Source organism: Crocuta crocuta, unplaced genomic scaffold, assembly GCF_008692635.1.
Source record: "Crocuta crocuta isolate KB4526 unplaced genomic scaffold, BGI_CrCroc_1.0 scaffold35, whole genome shotgun sequence".
NCBI classification, from domain to species: domain Eukaryota; kingdom Metazoa; phylum Chordata; class Mammalia; order Carnivora; family Hyaenidae; genus Crocuta; species Crocuta crocuta.
Window position 1 is genome coordinate 2,423,480 of NW_027530625.1, and position 23,529 is coordinate 2,447,008.

Below are 23,529 nucleotides of genomic sequence, written 5' to 3' on the forward strand. Positions count from 1 at the left end.
AGGCCACGGGTGCCTGGATGGCTCAGTCAGTTGAGCACTGGACTCTTGATTTCAGTGGCTCAGGTCATGATCCCAGGTTGTGGGAAGGAGCCCTACACGGTGCTCTGTATTAAATGGAGAGTCTGCTTGAGATTCTCTCTCTTCCCTGCTCACACTGTCTATCTCTAAAATAATAATAATAATAATAATAATAATAATAATAAAAACAAATAAATTTTTAAAAATACAAGTCTAAAAACCAGCACCCTGATTCTGAAATTTCTTCATTACTTTCTCCCTAATCTTTTTTCCCAAAGGAGTCCTTCTGGTCTTCACGGGTTTTGTTGTTGTTGTTGTTTTTGAGAGACAGAGAAAGAGAGAGTGGGAGAGAAGTGCAGAAGGAGAGAGAGAATCCCAAGCAGGCTCCACTCAGCACAGAGCCCAACATGGGGCTCAATCCAATGACCCTGGGATTGCAACCTGACCTGAGCTGAAATCGGGAGTCAGATGCTCAACCAACTGAGCCACCCAGACACCCCTGGTCTTCACCTCTTCAATGAAGCCTTAAGCCTCAAAAAAACTAAAACTCAACTAATTCTTTAGTCCTTTCAAACTTCTGAACATCCCTCTATACCTAACTTCTTAGAATATTTACTTAAAAAAAAAAAAAAGGAATATTTACTCCATCATTTCAGATTGCAACCTTTCTGCTGGTTACCCTTCCCCTCTCGTCTAAAAATAATAATGCCAACAGTCGTGGTAATGATCAGCAGTAGTAAGAAAAGCCAACATTTTGTGACAGGCACCATCCAAACACTATGTATGTATCACTGAAGGCTCACAACAACCCTAGGAAGTAGATGCCATTTTATATAAGAAACTGTATTACAAAGATGTCACTTTCCAAGGTCACATACCTCACCTGAAATCATTCCAAAGTCAATGCTCATTATTAACATGCACACACCTTCTATATTAGAAGAAAAGAAGAATGGAGTTACATGGGCAGGGATATTAGTGTCCAATTTTTGCTGTTTTGTATTACACTTTAATTAAAAAGACCCAGGGGTGTCTGGGTGGCTCAGTCAGACATCCGACTTTGACTCAGGCCATAATCTCACAGCTTGTCAGTTCGAGCCCCAAGTAGGGCCCTGTGCTAAGAGCTCGGAGCCTAGAGCCTGCTTTGGATTCTGTCTCCCTCTCTCTCTGCCCCTCACCCCCTCTCAAAATTAACATTTAAAAAAAAAGACCCATAATATAATAAAAACAGAAAATGAAAGCCTAGGAGATAAAAATCTGTAAGGGAATAGGACACAGAATCTGGTCTTTTTCTTTTATGATACAGAGAGTGGTCCTGAAGGTAGAAACACATCTTGTTTTTAAGTTGCAACAGTTTAATATACGCAGGGTCTCTTCTCTCAGCTTTGGCAAAATGGAATACCAATTCAGTCATCTTCTGTTGTCTACCTTCGTGGCTGAAAACAACAGTCTTCAACTGTGCTTGTGAATTTGCAGCTGGGTAGGGCTTGGTGGGGACAGCTCTTCTTTGCCCTAAGTGGGCACCCGCCAGGGCAGTATGATGGGGATCTGGAGGATTAGGATCTGCTTTTAGAATGGCTCACTCCCATGGCTGGCAAGCTGAGGCTAGATGTCAGCTGGGAGCTCAGCTGGGGCTGAGGGCCAGAAGCTTCAGTTTCTCTCACACAGACCTCCCACCTGAGCCCTCACAGCACAGCCTGGGAACTTGGTTCCAAAGGGGAGCATCTCAAGAGGGGAAGGTAGAAGCAGATGGCATTTCTATGACCCAGCCCTATAAGTCACACAGTTTTGCCTGAGCCATGCTCTCCTAGTGGCAGTTACAAAGGCCTGGTCCGGTTAAGAGATGGTGACACAGGCCTCAACACTAGATGAGAGGAGTGTCAAGGTAACAATGTAAGTAGAACATGTGTAATGAACGATGTTATTTCAGTTATCGCTGGAAAATACAATCTATCACACCAATGGAAAGTTACATGTCAGTATATATCAAAGTTGATTTTTCATTAATACTGTCTATAGATTTCTATTAAGTAGACTTTTCCTACAAAAAGCAACGGGTGAAGAGACTGAAAACTAACCTGAAGCTTCTCCTTCTCTGTGATGAAATGAATTCAATGGGCTACGAGTAATTATCTTCAGGGCCAAACAACAGAGAAGAAAAAATGGTTAGGTGCTAGTTAGCAACTACTAGAAAACTGAGCTTTACTCATTTACCCTTCAATGAAGGTTTGGGAAACTTCTTTTAAGAAAACTCTAAATTCTCAAATGCATAAATTTTTATTCATTCATTTCATTCCTGATTGTTACTGGCAGTAGAAACCCTTGAAAATGAGCCACCTGGGTGGCTCAGTTGGTTAAGCGTCCGAGCTCAGGTCATGATCTCACGGTCCGTGGGTTTGAGCCCCAAGATGAGCTCTGTGCTGACAGCTCAGAGCCTGGAGCCTGCTTCAGATTCTTTTGTTTTGTTTTAAATGTTTTTAAATGTTTTATTTATTTCTGAGAGAGACAGAGAGAGAACGTGAGCAGGGGAGGGTCAAAGAGAGAGGGAGACACAGAATCCGAAATAGGCAGAATCCGAAACAGGCTCCAGGCTCCAAGCTGGCTGTCAGCACACAGCCCGATGTGGGGCTCGAACCCACAAACGGTGAGATCATGACCTGAGCCGAAGTCGGACACCCAACCCACTGAACCACCAGGCACCCCTCTGCTTCAGATTCTGTGTCTCCCTCTCTCTCTGCCCCTCCTCTGCCCACTCTCAAAAATACCCATTAAAAAACATTTTTTAGGGGCGCCTGGTTGGCTTAGTTGGTTAAGCGTCCGACTTTCGCTTAGGTCATGATCTCGCGGTTCGTGGGTTCGAGCCCCGCGTCGGGCTCTGTGCTGACTGCCAGCTCGGAGCATGGAGCCTGGAGCCTGTTTCAGTCTGTGACTCCCTCTCTCTCTGGCCCTCCCCTGCTCATGCTGTCTCTCTCTCTCTCTCTCCTAGAAATAAATAAAACATTAAAAAATTAAAAAAAAAACCACACATTTTTTAAATGATAAAGCATCAAATACTTTCAGAGTTAGCAAAGTAAGAGAAAAGCTGAGGCACCTGCATTCTCTTTCAAGGTTTACAGGCAGAGAGAACAAGAGATTACCAAATGAATGTTGGGGGAAAAAGATGAATCAAACCCCCAGGGCATGTAGGAATAAAAAGAAAAGGAGTGACTAAGAAACCAGCGATGCCCCGGGGATTTCACCAGCATATTCTGTGATGCTCTTTACCACACACCTTTATACAGACTCCATCCTTAAGCTACCGTTCCTTTCCCACATATCAGAGCTGGAAATAGCTCCAAAGATATCTAATTCAGTAGTTTTCAAAGTTTTTCAAGTATATTAACCTCTTTCTTAAAATTCTGTGGCCACCTATATGACAATTACTGTGATTTTATTATCTGGTTATTAAGAAAAATCAATAACAATAGAAATACCTTGAATTCACTAAAACCTCTACTAAATGCCATTGATATTTTGTCACAAGAGCATATAAAATACGTAATAGTAGGTATATGAGATATTTAATTTAGATAAAATTCTTAGGAAACACTGAATACGTTATCAGTTACTAGTAAACATGTAAGTAAGCCATATTTGAGAAGACCGAGACTGAGGAATTTTAAAGGACTTCCTTTTCTGATATATTACGTAAGATTTCTCCTACTGTGCTTACTGCTAGATTCAATAATCTTTACAGTACACATTATTGAATTCTCTTATAAATTATTAAGAGCATTCCCCTTCTTTTAAACTTGTATCTTAATAACTTAAAACTGGTTTGAGACAATATAGATGCATATTCCTATTTTATAAAAAAGTAAGAATCCTCTTACTTATTGATGACAATTTCATTATCACCAGCCAGGAGTCACCACAACAGATAAAATGACTTGCTTATCTGTTGTTAGAAAGACAGGCTAATGGCAACTGCTCTAAATCTAAAGTCTTTATTTTGGGCTGCTGTTCTCTAAACACATATAGATAATGCTAGAGGTTGAAAATTATCACAATAATTTAAACATTCTGGGACGTCTGGCCGACTTAGAATAGCATATGACTCCTGTTCTCAGTGTCATGAGTTGAAGCCCTACATTGGGCGTAGAGATTACTAAACAAACAAAACTTTAAAAGTTTTGACTGCCACCTTGCACACTTTTGGGAAACCATGTGGGAGCACTCTCATCATGGATTCCTCCATCCAGGAAGAACTCCTAGAATATTGCCAAACAGGTACATCTGCTTCTGCAGCCCATAGAGTATATGGAAAGAGCCTGGGAAAAAGAAACCCAACTGCAAAACAATATAAAGAAATGATGCATAGGGGCACCTGGGTGGCTCAGTCGGTTTAGCATCTGACTCTTGATTTCAGCTCAGGTCACGATCTCACGGTCTGTGAGTTCAAGCCCTGCATCCGGCCCTGCACTGACAGTGCAGGACCTGCTTGCTATTCTCTCTCTCCCTTCCCTTTCTGTTCCTCTCTACTGTGCACACGCGCATGCTCTCTTTCTCTCTCTCAAAATAAATAAATAATCTTAAAAAAAAAAAAAAAAAGATGCCCAGCCTTAGTGTGAAATGTTGCCAAACAGTGGCCAAGTTTACGAAAACACAAGCACTTCTCCTTTTGCTCAGCTTGTGGTGAAGATAGTCATTCACAGCAGCCTGCGAGCATGAAGAGAACCCACAGCTAACTGTAGAAGCTATGAGAAGTTTAGGAGCACTCTGGCAAAACAGGGATGAAACAAAGGAAGGCCATTAAAAAGAAAAGGCTTAGGGACCCTGGATGGCTAAGCACTGGACTCTTGATTTCAGCTTAAGTCTTGATCTCAGGTGAGTTCAAGGCCCGCACTGGGCTCCATGCTGAGTATGAAGCCTACTTTAAAAAAATAATAAAAATTTAAAAAATTGGGGCACCTGGGTGGCTTAGTCGGTTAAGCGTCCGACTTTCGCTTAGGTCATGATCTCGCGGTTCGTGGGTTCGAGCCCCGCGTCGGGCTCTGTGCTGACTGCCGGCTCAGAGCCTAGAGCCTGTTTCAATCTGTGACTCCCTCTCTCTCTGACCCTCCCCTGCTCATGCTGTCTCTCTCTCTCTCTCTCTCCTAGAAATAAATAAAACATTAAAAAAAAATTTTTAAAAATTAAAAAGACAAGGCCTATGTATGAGAATTCTCCTGAGAAACAGAACCAACAGAATGTGTGTGTGCGTGTGTGTTTAGACAGAGAGACAGATAATAAAGAACTGGATTATGCAATTATGGAGGCCAAAAAGTCCCAAGATCCATCAACAAGCTGAGACCCAGGAGAGCCAATGGTGAAGTATTAGTTGGAGTCTGAAAGCCCGAGAAGCAGAAAAGTTTATGGTGTAAGTTCCATCCTGAGAGCTAGCAGGCTTGAGACACAAGAAGAGCAAGGTTACAGCTCGAGTCCAAAGGCAAGAAAAGACTGATGTCCCAACTCAAGCAGTCTGGCAGGAAAAGTTCCCTCTTATTCAGCCTTTTTGTTCTTCTCGGGTCTTTAAGTGATTGGATGAGGCCCACCCATCTCCGGGAGGGCAATCTACTTTACTCAGTCCACCAATTCAATGTCACTCTCATCCAGAAACAACCTGACACATAGATAAAGTAAGGTTTGACCAAATGTCTAGGCATCCTGTGACCCCGTCAAGTTAATACACAGAATTAACCATCAGCAGCTTATTGAGAGTGATTTGCCCACTCTTCCCAGATAGCCAAGAAGGGGTAGGGAAAAAGTCCAAAGCTAGTGATAGTACCAGACAGTGGAAAAGTGAACTTGACTGGGCAACAACCTTTTGGCTCTTGCCTTATTAACAGTGAACATGAGCATGGACTACCTCCCAATCTATGGGATCAAAGACCAGGGAGAGCAATGACTCTGAAGAGAAAAGCAAATAGAGATTCTGCTATTACAACAGGCACGCATCACTGCCTGAAAGTAAACTGTCCTGCAATGCCTTTCATCAAAAGACAGCTGCTTCCAAAACACACATACAGACACATAGGCACACAGTGCCCATCAGAGACCTATCCAGAAGGAGAGAAAGGCTAGCCAGAGATTGATCCCTTGGGTACAATAGAGCCAGTGTCGAAAGAAAAAAGATTACCTCCCTCCCCCGCCAAAAAAAATCACAGGCTCATATAACTCAGCCCTCGTGAAGCCAGGATAGTAAGTCAAGCTGTTGGCCAGGGCTATAGTCACCTCTCAAGGCTCAACTAATTCAGGATCCCTTTCCAAGCTCACTCATCTGGTTGGTGGCTGGCAGGCTTTCTTCCTTACCATGTGGCCCTCTCCATTGACTGCCTGTCTCCACAACATGGCAAGTGGCTCTTGCTTGTCCAGGACCATCTGACATCATGGCAGCCAGCCTCTGCCAGAGGGAGTGATGAGAGAAGGAAAGAAACAAACCAAAGTCTCCTGACGACCTGATTTGGAAGTGAGGTCTCATCACTTGCACTTCATTCTATTCACTGGAAGGGAGTCACAAAGTCCACCCCATGCTCACAGGGAGGAGAATTAAGCTCCATCTTTTAAGGAAAAGAGAATCAAAGACTTTGTGGACAGTGTTTAAAACCACCACAGAGACTAAAAGAACTTTTGAAGGTAAAAAAAAAAAAAAAAAAGGAGCTGGATAGTTAAGACATCAATGGACGTTTTGTTCTCACTGTATTCCCCAGACCTCAAGAGACAGTCCTTCCCTCAAGGGAGGTTTGTTTTTGTTTTCTGAAAATGTGAGCCCCTTGAGGAGATGACGCTGAGGGGAGGCTGGAACAATACCTTTGGGGGCAGAAAGAAACAAGAAGGAAAAAGGAGTGGACTGTCTGGTAAAGGGAAAGAATTCTTTGGGACCCACAAAAAGAGATCTGCAAGCCCACTTCTTGGCTGGGCTCTAGATAAATGACAGGTGCTCAGAGGGAAATGGGTGTGTGCTGTACCTAGGAAAGCTGACACTTCTACACCAGAATCCCGAAACCTAGTAAAAATTCATGTGCCTAAAGGTGCTTGGGGGGCTCAGTCGGTTAAGCACCTGACTTCGGCTCAGGTCATGATCTCACGGTCTGTGGTTTCAGGCCCCACGTTGGACTCTGTGCTGACAGCTCAGAGCCTGGAGCCTGCTTCCGATTCTGCATCTCCTTCTCTCTCTGCCCCTCCTCCACTCGCTCGTGCGCGCTCGCGCTCTCTCTCTCTCATTCTCTCTCAAAAGTAAATAAACATTAAAAAAAATTCATGCACCTAACTTCAGCTCTAACTGTTTGAGCCACCGAACATCAAAGAACCATATCCTCTTATACAACCTGCTTACCAGGCACAGCCATTACGGACTGAAAATGAACCTTTCACGCTTTGCCTGGTTCCTCAGAAGCCTCTCAGATTCCTGTACAACCCTCAGGAGGGGTGGCTACCCATTCTTAATCACTGAGATTAATTTTTCATCAGTTTGGTGGATTAGGGGTGGGAGAAGCACATGTCCCAAGGCTGGATTTAATTTCATTTGAAGGAATTAAAATATTATAACATTTCTTGGTTGCTTGATTTTGTGAAATATAATTCTTACCTACTATATGGTCAACTAACTTACCAACTTATGGATATCTTTTATAACTTATTCATCTTGGTAGTTTTAAAGAAAGTTCTGAACAGATTGTTCCATCAAAACATTAAGATTTTTCCATTAGTAATATATTACCCACAATTTTTTCTAGGCTATTCTCTCCTATAGAAGGGATAGAACATTACGCAATTGTTTATATATCAATGTGTATCTGCCTGGAATCCCCCCCACCAAAAAATCCTGGCCTTGTGGGAAAGCCATCCATTTAGGTTAGGGACGCACAATTTCCATAAAAAAGAAAAAAAAACAATTCTACCACCTGGTCACTTAATCTCTCAATAGATCCAGCTATGGTCAGCATTACAGAGTACCTATATTTCAGGATCTTAAAATATAACTCCTGTGTGTTACTCAACTTTTATCAAAAACCTAAATTTTAAAAATTACATTTATGGAGGATTATTAAAAACCATAGTACATATTCCATTCCTCTACACTTGACGCTTTCAAACTACTTTTAGATTGTGCAATCCTTTCTTTCTAACAGAGTCTCAGAATAGAAATAAATAGAGGCAGAGTGATGCCAGAAGAAAGCGGTCTCTTTGGAGAATAGCCGATTCTAGGTTTGAAAAGGAAACATAAAAGATGGGCCTGGAATATCCTGTCCAACCAGGTATAAGGAAGCCATCAAAGTTTAATGGAGTTATGTCAAAAGGCCCCAGGAGCCAATTTAAAGAGGCTTCCACTGGGCAAAGGTAGGTCAATATGAATATAAATAAGAAAAATCATCATAATGGATCGAAACTCATCAAACGTGTTTAAATCTATGAGTTGATAATAATATTTTTCATAAAACAAAGAAGAAAGCAAGCCAGCTGCCTTTGGGGCATGCTAGAAAACCAACTCATATTGAACTATGGTAAGAAAAATAAGGCACACGGGGGCGCCTGGGTGGCTCAGTCGGTTAAGCATCCGACTTCGGCTCAGGTCATGATCTCACGGTTCGTGGGTTTGAGCCCCGCATCGGGCTCTGTGCTGACAGCTAGCTCAGAACCTGGGGTCTGCTTCAGATTCTGTGTGTCCCTCTCTCTCTGACCCTCCCCTGCTCACGCTGTCTCTCTCTCTGTCTCTTAGAAATAAATAAAAAACATTTAAAATTTTTTTTAAAAATGAGGTAAATGGGTGGCTCAGTCGGTTGAGCATCCAACTCTTGGTTTCTGCTCAGGTCATGATCTCCTGGTTATCTCTCTCTCTCTCTCAAAAAATTAAATTTAAATAAATAAATAAATAAATGAATAAATAAATGTGAAATCTAATCAGTGAATTGCAAGTTACAAACCTGATCTGAATTCTGATTTGAACAAACATATATTTTAAAAACCGATTAGGGGCGCCTGGGTGGCTCAGTCGGTTAAGCGTCCGACTTTCGCTTAGGTCATGATCTCGCAGTTCGTGGGTTCGAGCCCTGCGTCGGGCTCTGTGCTGACTGCCAGCTCAGAGCCTGGAGCCTGTTTCAGAGTCTGTGACTCCCTCTCTCTGTGACCCTCCCCTGCTCACGCTGTCTCACTCTCTCCTAGAAATAAATAAAACATTAAAAAAAATTTTTTTTAAAATAAAAATAAAAACTGATTAGCCAAATGTGGAAGTCTGGACACTGAGAAAATATTTGATGACACTAAGGGAATACTGTTAATTTTTAAGTTATTGTCAATGGTATTGTGTTAATGTGTTTTTAAAAAGCCCTTTATCTTTCAACAGCACATACTAACACATTTACAGATGAAAGCTAAGTATGGCATACGCTTCAGGTAGAGTAGGAAGGCATGCAGATGAAATGGGATTTAATGGATAATTACTGAACCTGGGTGAACAATTTAAGTTCACTGTAGCATCGTGATTTTGTCTGTATCTGAAATTTTCCATATTAAAAATACATATGGAAGGGGCACCTGGGTGGCTCAGTCAGTTAAGCGACCGACTTCAGCTCAGGTCATGGTCTCACAGTTCGTGGGTTCGAGCCCCGCATCGGGCTCTGTGCTGACAGCTAGCTCAGAGCCTGGAGCCTGCTTCGGATTCTGTGTCTCCCTCTCTCTCTGACCCTCCCCTGCTCATGCTGTCTCCATCCCTCTCTCAAAAATAAATAAAACTTTAAAAAAAAATTTTAAATACATATGGAAATACATATTTACATAAAAGTAGAAGTGGAGTCTTAGAGGCTAGCCTGTTTAACTTTCTTCTGCCTACTTCTGCCCTCCTGCCCTCCAGGGAATCCTTTTATTAGTCCCAATGAACCTTTGGGCTCATTTTTTTTTAACAACCTTAAAAGTCACTGCTTGAGGGGCGCCTGGGTGGCTTAGTCGGTTAAGCATCCGACTTTCGCTTAGGTCATGATCTCGCGGTTCGTGGGTTCGAGCCCTGCGTCGGGCTCTGTGCTGATGGCCAGCTCAGAGCCTGGAGCCTGTTTCAGTCTGTGACTCCCTCTCTCTCTGACCCTCCCCTGCTCACGCTGTCTCTCTCTCTCTCCTAGAAATAAATAAAACATTAAAAAAAAAAATCACTGCTTGAGCTAGCCTAGGTTTTATTCTTGAGTACAGAATTACCCTGAAAATGCTGACCACTCTGACTACACCATCTTGGGCTCCTGTAGTTTCTGTTTTTACAGAACTGAATTTTGGTGTTACGTCCTCAGGTTTTCACTGACACATGCCAGAAGAAACGGTTTTACCAACACCACTGCATTTCTGTAGGGGCGTTGCTAAGGCAAACACTATCACACAGAAGCTCTCTAAGTAGAGGACGTTCCTGTGTTTCAGTGTAAATTGGAAAACGTTCACCTAGTTTTCAATATAGCTACTTCCAGAATCTCAGCGCTCACCAGAGTACAGAGCTCTATCCCCCAGAGATAAACACTACTTGTTTGAGGACTACATACAGAAACACTGCAAAGGACAGATGATACTGCAAAGACAGAACATCCTAAAGACAGAAAGCAGTCTTGCCTATTTCCACAGCCTGTTATTAGGACACTCTACTCTTCACATTTCACTCAAAGTGGTCCGTTATTCCATTCCATGACCTGGGTAACTAAGTATATACTGATGACTTCTAAATCTGTACCTGAAGCCCAACTCTCTCTCTTTCCAGCTCCAGACTCAAGTTTTCACCTGCCTGGTGAGAGACGGTACTCACTAAAGCACTTTACACTCTATATAGTCAAAATAAACTCATGATCTTACCCTTCCAAACTTGCTCCTGTCTCAATTAAAAATGCCCCCATCCAACCTATTATTCAAGCTAAATGCTCAAGATACTGTGAAGAAAAGGAAAAGGCAAGCCATAGACTGGGGGGAAACATCTGCACAACATAGATCTGAATAAATGATTTATTTAAAGAATACATAAAGGAACTCTTGTAACTATATACATAGACAAACAACTGATAAAAAAAAAAATGGGCAAAAGATTTGAAGAGAAAACTCACAAAAGAAGTTTTATGAATGGGAAATTAATACATGAAAAGATACTCAACATGACTTGTCACTAAGGAAAGGCAAATTAAACATAATGATGTATATCACCATACACTCCTAGCATAGCAAACAATGGTGATGGTTTAAAGGGTATACACATGTATACACATGGTTTCAAGGGTATACACATGTGTCAAAACTTAGGAGCACCTGGATGGCTCAGTCAGTTGAGCATCTGACTTTGGCTCAGGTCATGACCTCAGTTTACAGCCTGCTTTGGATTCTCCATTCCCCCCACCCAACTTGTGCACACACGCACCCTCCTTCTCTCTCAGAAATAAATTTTAAAAACATTAAAAAAAATTTTTTAATTGTACATTTTAAATATGTGAGTCTTACTGTATGCCATTATACTTTGACAAAGCTGCCATTATACTTCGACAAATGACAATACCAAATACTGGCGAGAATATGGAACGTAAGGAATCTCAAACATAGCTGGTAAGAATCAAAAATGGTATAGTCACTTTGGAAAACAGTACAGCAATTTCTTACAAAGTTAAACATTCACTTAACCATAAGACCCAGCAAGTCCGCTCATAACCATTTACTCAAGAGAAATGAAAACATATCTGCCCAAAGTCTTAACTCAAATGTTCATTAACAGTTGTATTCATATTAGCCAAAAACCAGAAACAAACCAAATGTCTGCCAACTGGCAAAAGCATAAATAAATTATGGTAAAATCACACCGTGGGATGTTCCTCAGCAGTGAGAAGAAACTAACCACAGTTACAAATAAGAACGTGGATGGATCGCTGAGCGAAATAAGTCAGGCAGAGAAGGACAAATATCATATGTTTGCACGTATAGGAGGATTAGGAGGAACTTAACTGAGGAACAAGGGGGAGAAGAAGGGGGGAAATGCTGGGGGAAAGGGAGAGGCAAACCATGAGAGACTCTTGAATGCTGACAAAAACTGAGGACTGATGGATGTGGGAGGGAGGGGGGGGGGGCATGGAGGAGGGCACTTGTGGGGATGAGCACTGGGTGTTATGTGGAAACTAATTTGATAATAAACTATTTGTAAAAAATTAAAAAAAATAAATAAATTTAAAAAAAAAGAACGTGGATGGATCTCAACAGCATTATGCCAAGTGGACATAAGACTATCTAATGAATGATTTACTTGCATGAAATTTTAGAAAAAACAATGGTATAACAATAGAGAAAAAAAGATCAGTGGTTGCCAGAACCATGACTCCAAGGCAACATGCGCAAATGTGGGGGTGGAGAGTGCAGCAATGGTCATGGTCAAGATCATAGTTACGGTGGGTGAGCACACAGCTGAATACGTTCGTCAAAAGTCATCAAACTGTATACTTAAAATTGGCGTAAATTTTTCAACATAAATAAGACCTCAATAAAGATGTTTTTAAAAAGACTAGAAGGAAAGGCAAAATAAAAACAGTTAAACTAATGAAAGTCACAGGTATCATTTATTGAATCTTTAACATGTCAGGTAACTTGTCATGTATGTTACATTCATTACTTCATTGAATCTATTTTTTAAACAGACAAAAATCTCTGCACTCACACAGTCTATATGCTATCAGCGGAGGCTAATAATCCTACAAGGTGAGTACTGTCAATACCTGCATTTTGTAAAAGGGCAAACAAACGGGTTCAGAGAGATTAAATCCATAATTTATTCTAGAGCCCAAAACTAGTATTTGGAAGAGCTGGGATTAGACCCTAATCCAGGATTTTGCAACTTCAACATTATTGACAATTTGAGCTGAATAATTCTTCAGAGTGGGAGGCTATTCTATATATTGTAGGCTATTTAGCACTTCTGGCCTCCACCTGGCAGATGCCCTTAGTTGTAACAGCAAGAATATCTCCAGCATTGCCAAATGCCCCCGGGAGGCAAAGTTGCTTTGTTAAGAACCACTGCTTAATCTCTAAAAAGTGACACCACAGCCCAGAACTCTGAAAAGCACCTTTCTTTCCATACCTGACACTGGTATGGTTTAGGTCCTGAATTCAGCTCATTTAAGACCTCAGCATTAGTCTGTCCAAATTCAGGGTCTTCTCTGCCATTTCAATAGTTACACTACCACCGCCAAAGTAGCCTCCTGAAAGCCTCCAAGGCCAAGATGAAATGTCTGTGGAAAGGGCCCTGACTACCAGTATGCAGAATTACTAAAAACCCTTTGTATACATGCAAGGTCATTACACTGTCCCATTGTTTGGATCTCCTTTCTCTACTATGAGTTTTACCCAGCAGGGACCAAATCTTAATCATGTCTATATCCCTAGTACCCAGGAGTAGAAAGCATTTAAATGTTTTTAGAGGGGTGCCTGGGTGGCCCCCAGGCCAACTGGTTAAGCATCCAAAAGTTCGGTATGTGAGATGTGGGGCTCTGTACTGACAGCACAGAGTCTGCCTGGAATTCTCTCTCTCCCTCTCTCTCTGCCCCTCCTCTGCTCACATGCTCTCTCTCTAAAAATAAACAAACATTATTTTAAAAACTAAAATAAAGTTTAAGAATTCAAATGTAATTCAGACAAATCACATATTCCATCAAAATGCTTAGGTCTCTTTGCTTTAAACATCACACACACAAAAAAAAGCCCCCAAATTAAAGCATTATCAACACGAATCCTTTCCAAACAAATGGGTCTTATTCCTAACAGGATCTGAGAAGATGCTCTAACTTATAACCCAAACATGAATTAAGCAAACATGCTGAAGTCTTCAGAACGTTCCAAAACCATAGAGAGATCAAATTTCCTATTCTTAAAACTCTTTTTGGTCTAGTACAGTTTATCAGAGCCCTTAAATAGTGTCACAGTATTTTGGACCACTAAAGCCTCATCCTACACTAACTCCTTCTTGCTACCAATTCATTTAGTGGTTCACTATAGTTTTATTGAGCACCCGCTCAGTGCTAGGGATACAAAGATGAACTAAGATAAAGAAATAAAAGTTTTATTGAGGAAAGAAATACACACAGAACTAATATCAATAGTGTATGAAATGCTTATCTCATATCATCTTAGTTTTTTTAAAACATTCTTCTAGTTTGGTGTACACTAGGAATGTTCTCAAAAGATAACTTGGGGGGAGGTAGGTGGAGGGATGGGTGAAAGAGGTGATGGGGATTAAGGAGGGTACTTGTGATGAGCACAGGGTGATGTAGAGAAGTGTTAAATCACTAAGTTGTACTCCTGAAACTAATATTACACTGTATGTTAACTAACTGAAATTTTTAAAAAACCTTAAGAAAAAAAAAAACCCTCAGCCATTAATGACTTAAGAGCAAGTATCCAAAAATAAAAATGATACTTTTGGCAACTGTTTTCCAAACATTAACAGGATATACAGTGTAACAGTCAACAACTCTACACAGCACGCCAACTCAAAGGGATGCTTAAGACCAAATTCAACGATTAATTCATTTTGAAGTGTTCATTACAAAGTCATTTCATTTAATATTTAGAATTTTCATGGCCAGTTTCATAGCAACTGATAACAACAGCTATAAAAAAAATTTCTGGCTATGACCATTACATCTTTTCTCTATAATCCATCTTTAGAGCCTTAACTGGTCATTTTGTTTGCTATTTTTAGAACAATGCAGAACTGTTTTCTGAGGGAAATCTTGGTCTTGCCCATAGGATTTCTTCAAAGATGTATGTTGGCTGTCCATTCAGATCAAAATCCTGACTCTTGATCAGGCTCTGACCTTAATCAGACATCAAAATACATGCTCTCATCCTTCTTCACTGAGAATATAAGGTAAAACTCTTCGGGGCTTGATGTTGCCCAAAACTTAGTTTTGGCAGGCAGCTCACACTGGGGACTCCTGGTAGCAACAATTCTGGGCCCTTAAATGTCAAACACCCAGGGGCGGGAAAGGCACCTCTAGGAGGGACCCAGTGTTAAAAGAGCATCCCAAGAATTGAGATTTAAGGAAAAATTAGTCTTTCTTATGATACTTTCTCTCATACAGCTCTCAAGCTTTTTGGTCCCAGGAGCACCTTAACACTCTTGAAAACTATAATCGTGGGTATATCTATAGATATTTATATATTTCAAAACAAAAAATTTATATATATAATAACATCGAAAGAAACACACCCTCCTTGAGCTTTCAGAGCAGAATTGAAATCACTCCTAACTGTAGCCTAAGACAATTCCACCATGAATGAAGAGAGAATAATCATGAAAAAGGCAAGTAATATCTTAGTATTATTAAGAAAATAGTTTTAGGGACTCCTGACTCAGAAAAGCACATGACTCTTGATCTCAGGATTGTGAGTATGGCCTCACGTTGGGTGTAGAGATTACTAAAAAAATAAAAGTAAAAAAATCTAATTAAAAAAATAATATTCACAGAGAAGTATCTAAGGACACATTCATTCAATAATTCAACCAACTATTTTGTAAGTGCCAGGCACTAGTCTAGATGCTGGATAAAGAGAATCCCTGGAGCTTATTCATCCCTATTTATCTCTAAAACAAGCCAAGCCATCAGCGAGCTGTATACTTAACCACTGCTTTGGCTCTTTGGAGAATGTTCACTGGCATTACATGAACCTGGATTAAGAAGCATTACAAGAAGTTGGGGCACCTGGCTGGCTCAGTTGGTTAAGCATTCAACTTCGGCTCAGGTCATGATCTCATGGTTTGTGGGTTTGAGCCCCGCGTCAGGCTCTGTGGTGACAGTTCAGAGCCTGGAGCCTGCTTCAGATTCTGTGTCTCCCTCTCTCTCTGCCCCTGCCCCACTCATGCTCTGTCTCTGTCTCAAAAATAAAATATTGAAAAGAAATTTTTTAAAAACATTACAAGAAGCAATCCTTAAAAACTCACTACTGGAGCACCTGAGTGGCTCAGTCGTTGAGCGTCTGACTTTGGTTCAGGTCATGATCTCATGGTTCGTGGGTTCGAGCCCCGTGTCAGGCTCTGTGCTGAATGCTTCCTCAGAGCCTGGACCCTGTTTCGGATTCTGTGTCTCCTTCTCTCTCTGTCCCTCCCCCGCTCACACTCTATCTGTCTCTCAAAAATAAATAAATGTAAAAACAAATTTTTTTTAACTCATTACTATATTTATCATTGGGATTCTCCCCGCTACAAAACCAGTGTCCCCACTATGAAGACTAGAGAGAAAAATTTCTCTCAAACTAAAACTCGAAAAAAGTTATGCTTCTCTTGAACAACATGTGTTTGATTTTATAAACACCATAGGTCTGGAAGTTGAGATTTTTCTTCTTTGCTTTGCTTGAGGAAACTCAGAGCCAAATATGGAACCCACCTTTAGTAACTGTGCAGTATTTTCTAGTCTATATACCAATTTTGCCACTGGTTTAAAATTGTTTCTTGCCACTGGTTTAATTTTATTATTCTTCTCTCATTTCTTCTTTACCTTAATACCTTATTTTTAATTCTTTAGCCTGTATATATTTAGAAAAGAGGTTGGAAATAAAAGGTATTTGATGGCTGCTTTTGAACATAAAATTTAGTGTGTATTTTCTATGTCCCAGGCACTGTACTAGCACTTTACAACCCCTTTAAGGTTGATCTATTTTTTTCTTAATTCTTCTTTAAAGACTTTATTTTATTTATTTTTTAAATGGCTATTCAGTTTTGAGTGACAGAGAGAGACAGAGCACAAGCAGGAGAGAGACAGAGAGAGGGAGACACAGAATCCAAAGAAGACTTCAGGCTCAAAGCTGTCAGCACAGAGCCCGACATGGGCCTGAACCCACAAACTGTGAGATCATGACCTAAGCCGAAGTCAGATGCTTAACCAACTGAAAAACCCAGGTGCCCTAAAAATCTTACTTTTTAAAGTAAGCTCTATGCCCAACGTGGGGCTTGAACTCACAACCCTGAGATCAAGAGTTGCGTGCTCTACCGACTGAGCAAGCCAGGAGCACCTGGGTTGAATTTTTATTATTTCCATATACAGATGAGGAAACTGGGGCTCAAGGGGGGTTATTAACTTACAGATGATCTCATAACTTGTATTTGACAAAGCTAGGATTCAAATGCAGCCCAAACCATTACACTTAGGTGTATGTACAAGGTATTGTGGGGACAAGTCAGGTGAAGGAGAGGATGGGAAAGTCTGCACACAGGATGTGACATATGAGCTAAGTCTTAAAGGAGGGAGCTTGCCAAGGAGCAAGGAGAAAGTAATCCAGGGAGAAAGAGAATCACGTGCAAAAACCCAAAGCAAAGAGAGAACATAAGCTGGGGGAATGGCAAACAGAACACAGAGTATATTCAGCAATTAATTCATGGTGCAGGATTCAGCAGAAAGTTAAGTCACTTAATAGTAGATATTTAATAGGTCTATTATTGAGAATTTCAAGGCCACAGTATTAAACTATGGCTGGGAAGACAGGGAGAAGAGAAAGGCAGTCTCTTTTTATGATTAGGTTCAAAAGTCTGAATTATGTTCAGTAAGCAATAGGGAAGCACTGAAGATTTAAACAGGGGAATTACATGATCAACCTGCACAGCACGATGAACGAATTACAGATTTAAGGTAGAGAACACAATCAGGAGGCTACTGCAAGGGCCTGGAAGTGGGGTAATGAGAGCTAAAGTCTGTCCAAAAGAAATGTAACGTAAGCCATATACATAGTTTTTAATTTTCGAATAGCCGTGATAGAAAAAAGTGAAAATAATTTTAGTAATACTTTCATTTATCCAAGACCTAAAATGATGTCATCATCTAATCAACATAAAAATTAGTAAATGAGAAATTTCATTGATTTTTCCATACTCACCTGAAATCTGATGTGCATTTTTACTTCGAGCACATCTTGCTTTGGACATTCCATTTTCACAGGGAATATGTGATTTGTGTATATACTTCATAAAACTTTCAGATGAAAAAGCAGATTCCCATACCCAACATGTTCCCAACATACTTGAACACCTTCCAGCGAGCCAAGTACTAGTTTTTTAATTTAAATTAATTACAATTAATGAAATTTAAAATTCAGTTCCTCGGTCATGCTAGCCACATTTCAAGTGCTTTATGGCTGCATACGGCTACCATATGGAACAGCACAGACCTAGAGTGACAAAGGAACTTTAACTGACAGCCCTTCCACCATTAGCACTTCATTATCTTCTAACTGTTGAGGTTTTCTGGGTACTAATATCAGTCACTTAACCAAGTATTAACTACTACAGGGTCCCTACTAGCCCATCCTCTCTACCGCAGCTTATTTTCTCTCTAGACCACTGCCTGTATCTGTGAAAAAGAACCCTTCTAAACGACCACACAGAATGCTACATAGTATCTGACACATGGAATGCACACAAAAAGGTTTGTGGGAAGGATGTATGCTCTTCATTACTCAAGGAATAATTCACTTGTTTGTGGACTACTTAAGCCCCCGTTTCTATTTCCCTATGGTTCGATTGTTTATTAGACTCTACGTACTGTACTATGTACAATGATAAAAGAAAAAAACAGTAAGAAAATCTATTTTCAATTGTATGTTTATTAGAGGCAGTATAGTATAATGGGTAAGGGCTTAAGCTTTGGAGCCAGATTGCCTGGATTCAGATCTGATTTCTATTATTTATTAGATGAGTGAGTGATCTTGGCCTCTTTGTGCCTCAGTTCCCTCTTCTACAAAACAGTGATAACTTGTGATACATACTTCTTTGGGGTGTTTCAAGATTACAGAAGATATGGGGCCCCTGGGTGGCTCAGTCAGTTAAGCATTTGACTTAGGCTCAGGTCATGATCTTGCAGTTCATGAGTTCAAGCCCTACATCAGGATCTCTGATGACCGTGCAGAGGAATTTTCTTTCCCCCTCTCTTTCTGTCCCTCCCCCACCTCAAAAATAAACATTAAAAAAAAGATGACAGAAGATAATACATATAAAGCACTTGTACATAATACTCGGCACACAGTAGATGCTCAATAAACATTAACTTTTAATTTTTTATTTTTAAATAAGCTCTATGCCTACCGCGGGGCTCCAACTCAGGACTCCAAGTCCAAGAGTTACACACTTTACAGACGCACGTCAGTCAGGTGCCCCAAACATTAGCTTTTTTTTTTTTTAACTTTTTAGATGTTTTTATTTATTTTTGAGAGTGAGAGCAAGAGAGAGCATGAAGAGGGGAGGAGCTGAGAAAGAGGGTGACACAGAATCTGAAGCAGGCTCCAAGCTCTGAGCTGTCAGCACTCAGCCTGAAGGGCGGCTCGAACCCACGAACCGTGAATCAAGACCTGAGCTGACGTCGGACGCTTAACCGACTGAGCCACCCAGGAGCCCCAAGATTAGCTTTTTAATCAGACCTGGTGCAGAAGCTGAAACTACAGCTAAAGTAAAAAAAAAAAAACTAAGGGGGCGCCTGGGTGGCTGTCAGTTAAGCAAGGGATTCTTGATTTCAGCTCAGGTCATGGGTTTGTGAGATTAAGCCCCACAAGGGGTTCCGTGCTGACAGCTCTCCCTCTCTCTCTGCCCCTCCCCTGCTCACATGTGTGCGTTCTCTCTCTCTCTCAAAATAAATAAACTTTAAAGTAAAAAAAAAAAACAAAAAAACCACCACCACCACTAAGATTTCTTAGTTTACCCACGGCTCTTCCCCATATAGTCTTACGTACATACACACAAATGGTACAGGCAGTACTCTGAACTCCTCAAAAGGAAGGACCTTGAATGTAGTTCTATTCATTAGGAAAGGAGCTAAAGAAAAAACTTCACCTACTGACAGTAACTATGCAGTACGGCATAGGTGAAGCCAGGCAAATGGAAAACAACGAAGCAAAATAGGAAGGCATTTTGCCTTACCTGCTTTTCCGTTTTCGAGGTGGTTTCTCCACCGTGCCAGTCAGTCTACAGACCAAACAAACACGACGGTAACTAGAAGTGACATACAAGAACACATCTCCTGGCCCTACTGTGCAGTCAAGAACTCAACGTACCGCCCCCTAGGACCCCAGGCTCGCTAGGCTCACACCTGACCTTACAAACGCCTTACGCTGTTTCCCCTATTTTCCAACACCGAGCAACGCTGGGACTCACAGTTCCCCGAAGGTCTGCTCTGCCCAAACCCTGCTCTCCCTTCTAGTCCCTCACTCCATGCTCAGCTCCTATTCGTCACAGCCCCGCTCCCCAAAACCACCCACCTCCACCTACTCATTGTCTGCCTCGTCAACCCCGCAANAGCCCCCGCCCCACCTGGGGGCCAGGCGACTCCTCGGCTGCTGGGGCTGCCGGGCTCCTCTGACCATCCGGCTCCTGCTCCGCCGCGGGAGCTGCTCCGGCGGCCGCAGGGCTCGCTCGGGAAGCTGAGGCGGCGGAGGCTGGAGTAGGCGGAGAGGCGGGAGGAGGGCCTCGCGCCTCTGCCTGGCATGCCGCGGGGCCCGCCTCCTCCGCGCCTCTCCTCGGCTCCCATTGGCTAGAGCTGTAGTGTAGCCGAAAGCCTGGCGGTCGATTGGACGCTCGGGCCGTCACATCCCGCCACCTAGAGTTTGGTTGAGACTGCAGGTGGCGGCGGAGGTGCCTTAGAGATTGCTAGCTGCGCCGGGGAGACCAAGGCGCCACCGTGCGCTGGAAAGTTGAAACTGCATCTCCGGCGCCAGACACCTGCCGGCAGGTTCTCCTGGCTCTGCGTCCTGCATTCCACACACCTGCTGGCGCCCCCCAACGCTGCACCACGCCAGGACCAACAGCCAAGCACTGCAATTTCCCAAACTCCTCTGGCAGGTGCGACAGTGAGGTAACTCTCCAAAACGAAGCTTCATTTTGAACCACCTCAATGCGGTCCCTGACTACATCATGCTGAAATGGTCTCACAGCTCACAGATACCCTTCATTGAGGATCCAGCAAGAAAGCTGTAAGAATCTACCAAAATAAAGTATGTTTCAGATGCTCAGTCCTCTGCAGAACAGATCACAAGCTTGGGTGCTGGCTTCCAAGAAAGCAAGAGATTTAAAAAAAAAATTACCATGAAAGAAAAATCATCACTGCAAACAGAATTGATGCCATAACTAAAAGCAGTATGTTCCATTTGGGAAGGGCTAAATAGAATTGATCCTTGAGTGTGTGCTAACCATCGTGTGATACTGCAGATGACTGTAAATTCAATGCAAGCTAATCAATTTAAAAATAAATTTCACTGCATTTATGTTGACAGACCTAAGCATGCAAGACTACCAGCACTTAAGCACAGTATGTTACCGTTCATCTTCTACTTTAAAAAGGCCCCTTGAAAATAAGACATAACTCGTTAACATTGTATAAAATTCTTCCTTTAATTAAACGGATTCTACAGCCTCTCTACATTCCATGTGAACAGGTTTTTGTTGTTTTTGTTGATAGATCCCTGGCATCTATTTGGGGCTGGGAGGAGGCATAAAACTTTCTCTTTTGCTATTTCCTATTAGAACATGTTTTTATGCATCAATAATGTGACAGCCTAGAGTAGATCACACCACCAGTTTGGGGACAAATGTATCACAGACCCTCACAAACAGCAAAAATTAGGATACTGGTTTTTCACAAAACCAAATTTATTTGGCATGAAGGGCTGTCCTTTATTCTGAGACAGCTTATCTTTCACGTTAAAAATATTTCTTCTCCAAAGTAATGATGGCACATCATAGTGGGGTTTTTAAAATGGCTTTGATAAGAAAAAAATAAAGGGGCACTAGGTGGTTCAGTGGGTTAAGCATCCAACTTCGGCTCAGGTCATGATCTCAGAGTCCGTGGGTTCGAGCCCTGTGTCAGGCTCTGTGCTGACAGCTAGCTCAGAGGCTGGAGCCTGCTTCAGATTGTGTGTCTCCCTGTCTCTCTGACCCTCCCCTGCTCACACTCTCTCTCAGAAATTAAAGAAAAAAAGAAAGAAAAAAATGCACATCTGTTGGTTCCCCAAATTGATATTTTATATAATCCCCAAATCAATAAACTATGGATAGCCTCAATCTCAATCAAACCAGAAACATTTTTCAGACAAGACTGTGGCAGGTGGGGTCTGATCTCCTGGTGGGGAGGGTCATCAACCCACTAGAAGACTGATCTTGAAATATCACTCATTACATTTCTTAAAATGTATTAAAATCCTGTGTGGTTTTCAAGATCTCTTATGGCCAACTCCTCTCTGATACATAGTTCTGCCAGTAGAGCTGCAGCTTTCAGTTCTTATGCCTTCTCAAGAGGCACCCTCAAGTCCTATCTTCAAGTCACATGTAAGTTCTAGTAATCTCTGCTTCTGTGATTTTACTATGTAAAACACAGAAATGTACATCCCATCATTCCAGTTCGCATTTAATTCTCACTTACTCTTTTAAACCTTACCCAATTACTCGTCCTATGTCAAACACTTCTTTCTCCAAATCTGTTTTACTTTCATAAGCCTCACTGTATTACCAATTATATATTGCCTTAAATTATTACTTCCCAGCTACATTTAATTTGGGCAAATGATATGTTAGAGTGAGCCCTCAATAAATGGCATCTTTGGGCCAGGGACCAGGTGCTATATGTGTGCTGTTTTTTATCCGGAGGCCAACCCTGTAAGGCATTCTCTTATTTCAGACACAGAATATTTGGATCCAGAGAACCCAACTCACTCAGGGTCATACAGCTACAAAAACTAAAACTGCTTACAATGGCTTAAGAGGGTTTAAGATGTACTTGTATATCCTAAAGGGGTTCAAGTTCCAGCTCTCCTATGCTACCATGGACAAATTACTTATCCTAAATCTGTTTCCTCATCTGAAATGTGTGTGGGGGGGGGAGGAGGATGGAAAGATGTAATATAGTCATGAACCATAGTAAAGGTAAACACAAAATAGGGCATGACATCATTTAGCTATGTTAGCTACTAGCACCTGGCAGAGCTGAGTTTTTTACACAGATCTGATCCCAAAGCCTATATCCTTTACACTATTCCATAATGCCTCCATGCAGTCTTTTGTATCTCATTTCCATTTATACCCAAAAGCAAAGTGCTGAGAATAGTGGATGTCCAGGGGTCGAGTGGAACATACTTATGTAATAAGTATTTTTGTTGATACATACAAAAAAATCTTCACAAATTTCACGCAGTTTTGAATAAAGGAAATATTTGAGTAATCCAAGCCAGAATAGTCTTATTCTCACAAGGGTAAGAAAGGCAATCACCAACTGATTGGTAAGGAAATATAAAATTAAGGGGGGAATAAGGAACAAACATTCCCCCAAGCCATCTACTGTGTCGGGCACCAAAGTAGGGGACTTTGCAAATGTTTCTCGGTGTTTTACTACTATATACTTCATCAGCATGAATGCACACTGAAAACAGACAATTCAAAGAGTTGTGATGATCTCGTGATGCATGGTTCATGGTTCCAGGACGTAACAATGACTACTGCCTTTAAAGAAAAGGAACACTTAGCTCAAAGTCAAA

General features: G+C 41.5%; 1 protein-coding gene across 1 annotated transcript in view; it reads right to left on the bottom strand.

Annotated features, from left to right (window-relative positions):
- SCAI (suppressor of cancer cell invasion) overlaps positions 1-20,426 on the bottom strand; it is a 137,043-nt gene extending 116,617 nt beyond the window's left edge. The window contains exons 1-2 of the mRNA XM_077768492.1: positions 20,318-20,426; positions 19,928-19,972 (exon numbers count right to left, since the gene is read on the bottom strand). Coding sequence (XP_077624618.1) covers positions 19,928-19,972; positions 20,318-20,370 — 98 coding nt within the window. The 5' untranslated portion in view covers positions 20,371-20,426. The remainder of the gene's footprint in view (positions 1-19,927; positions 19,973-20,317) is intronic.
- Between the last annotated feature and the right edge of the window lie 3,103 nt (positions 20,427-23,529).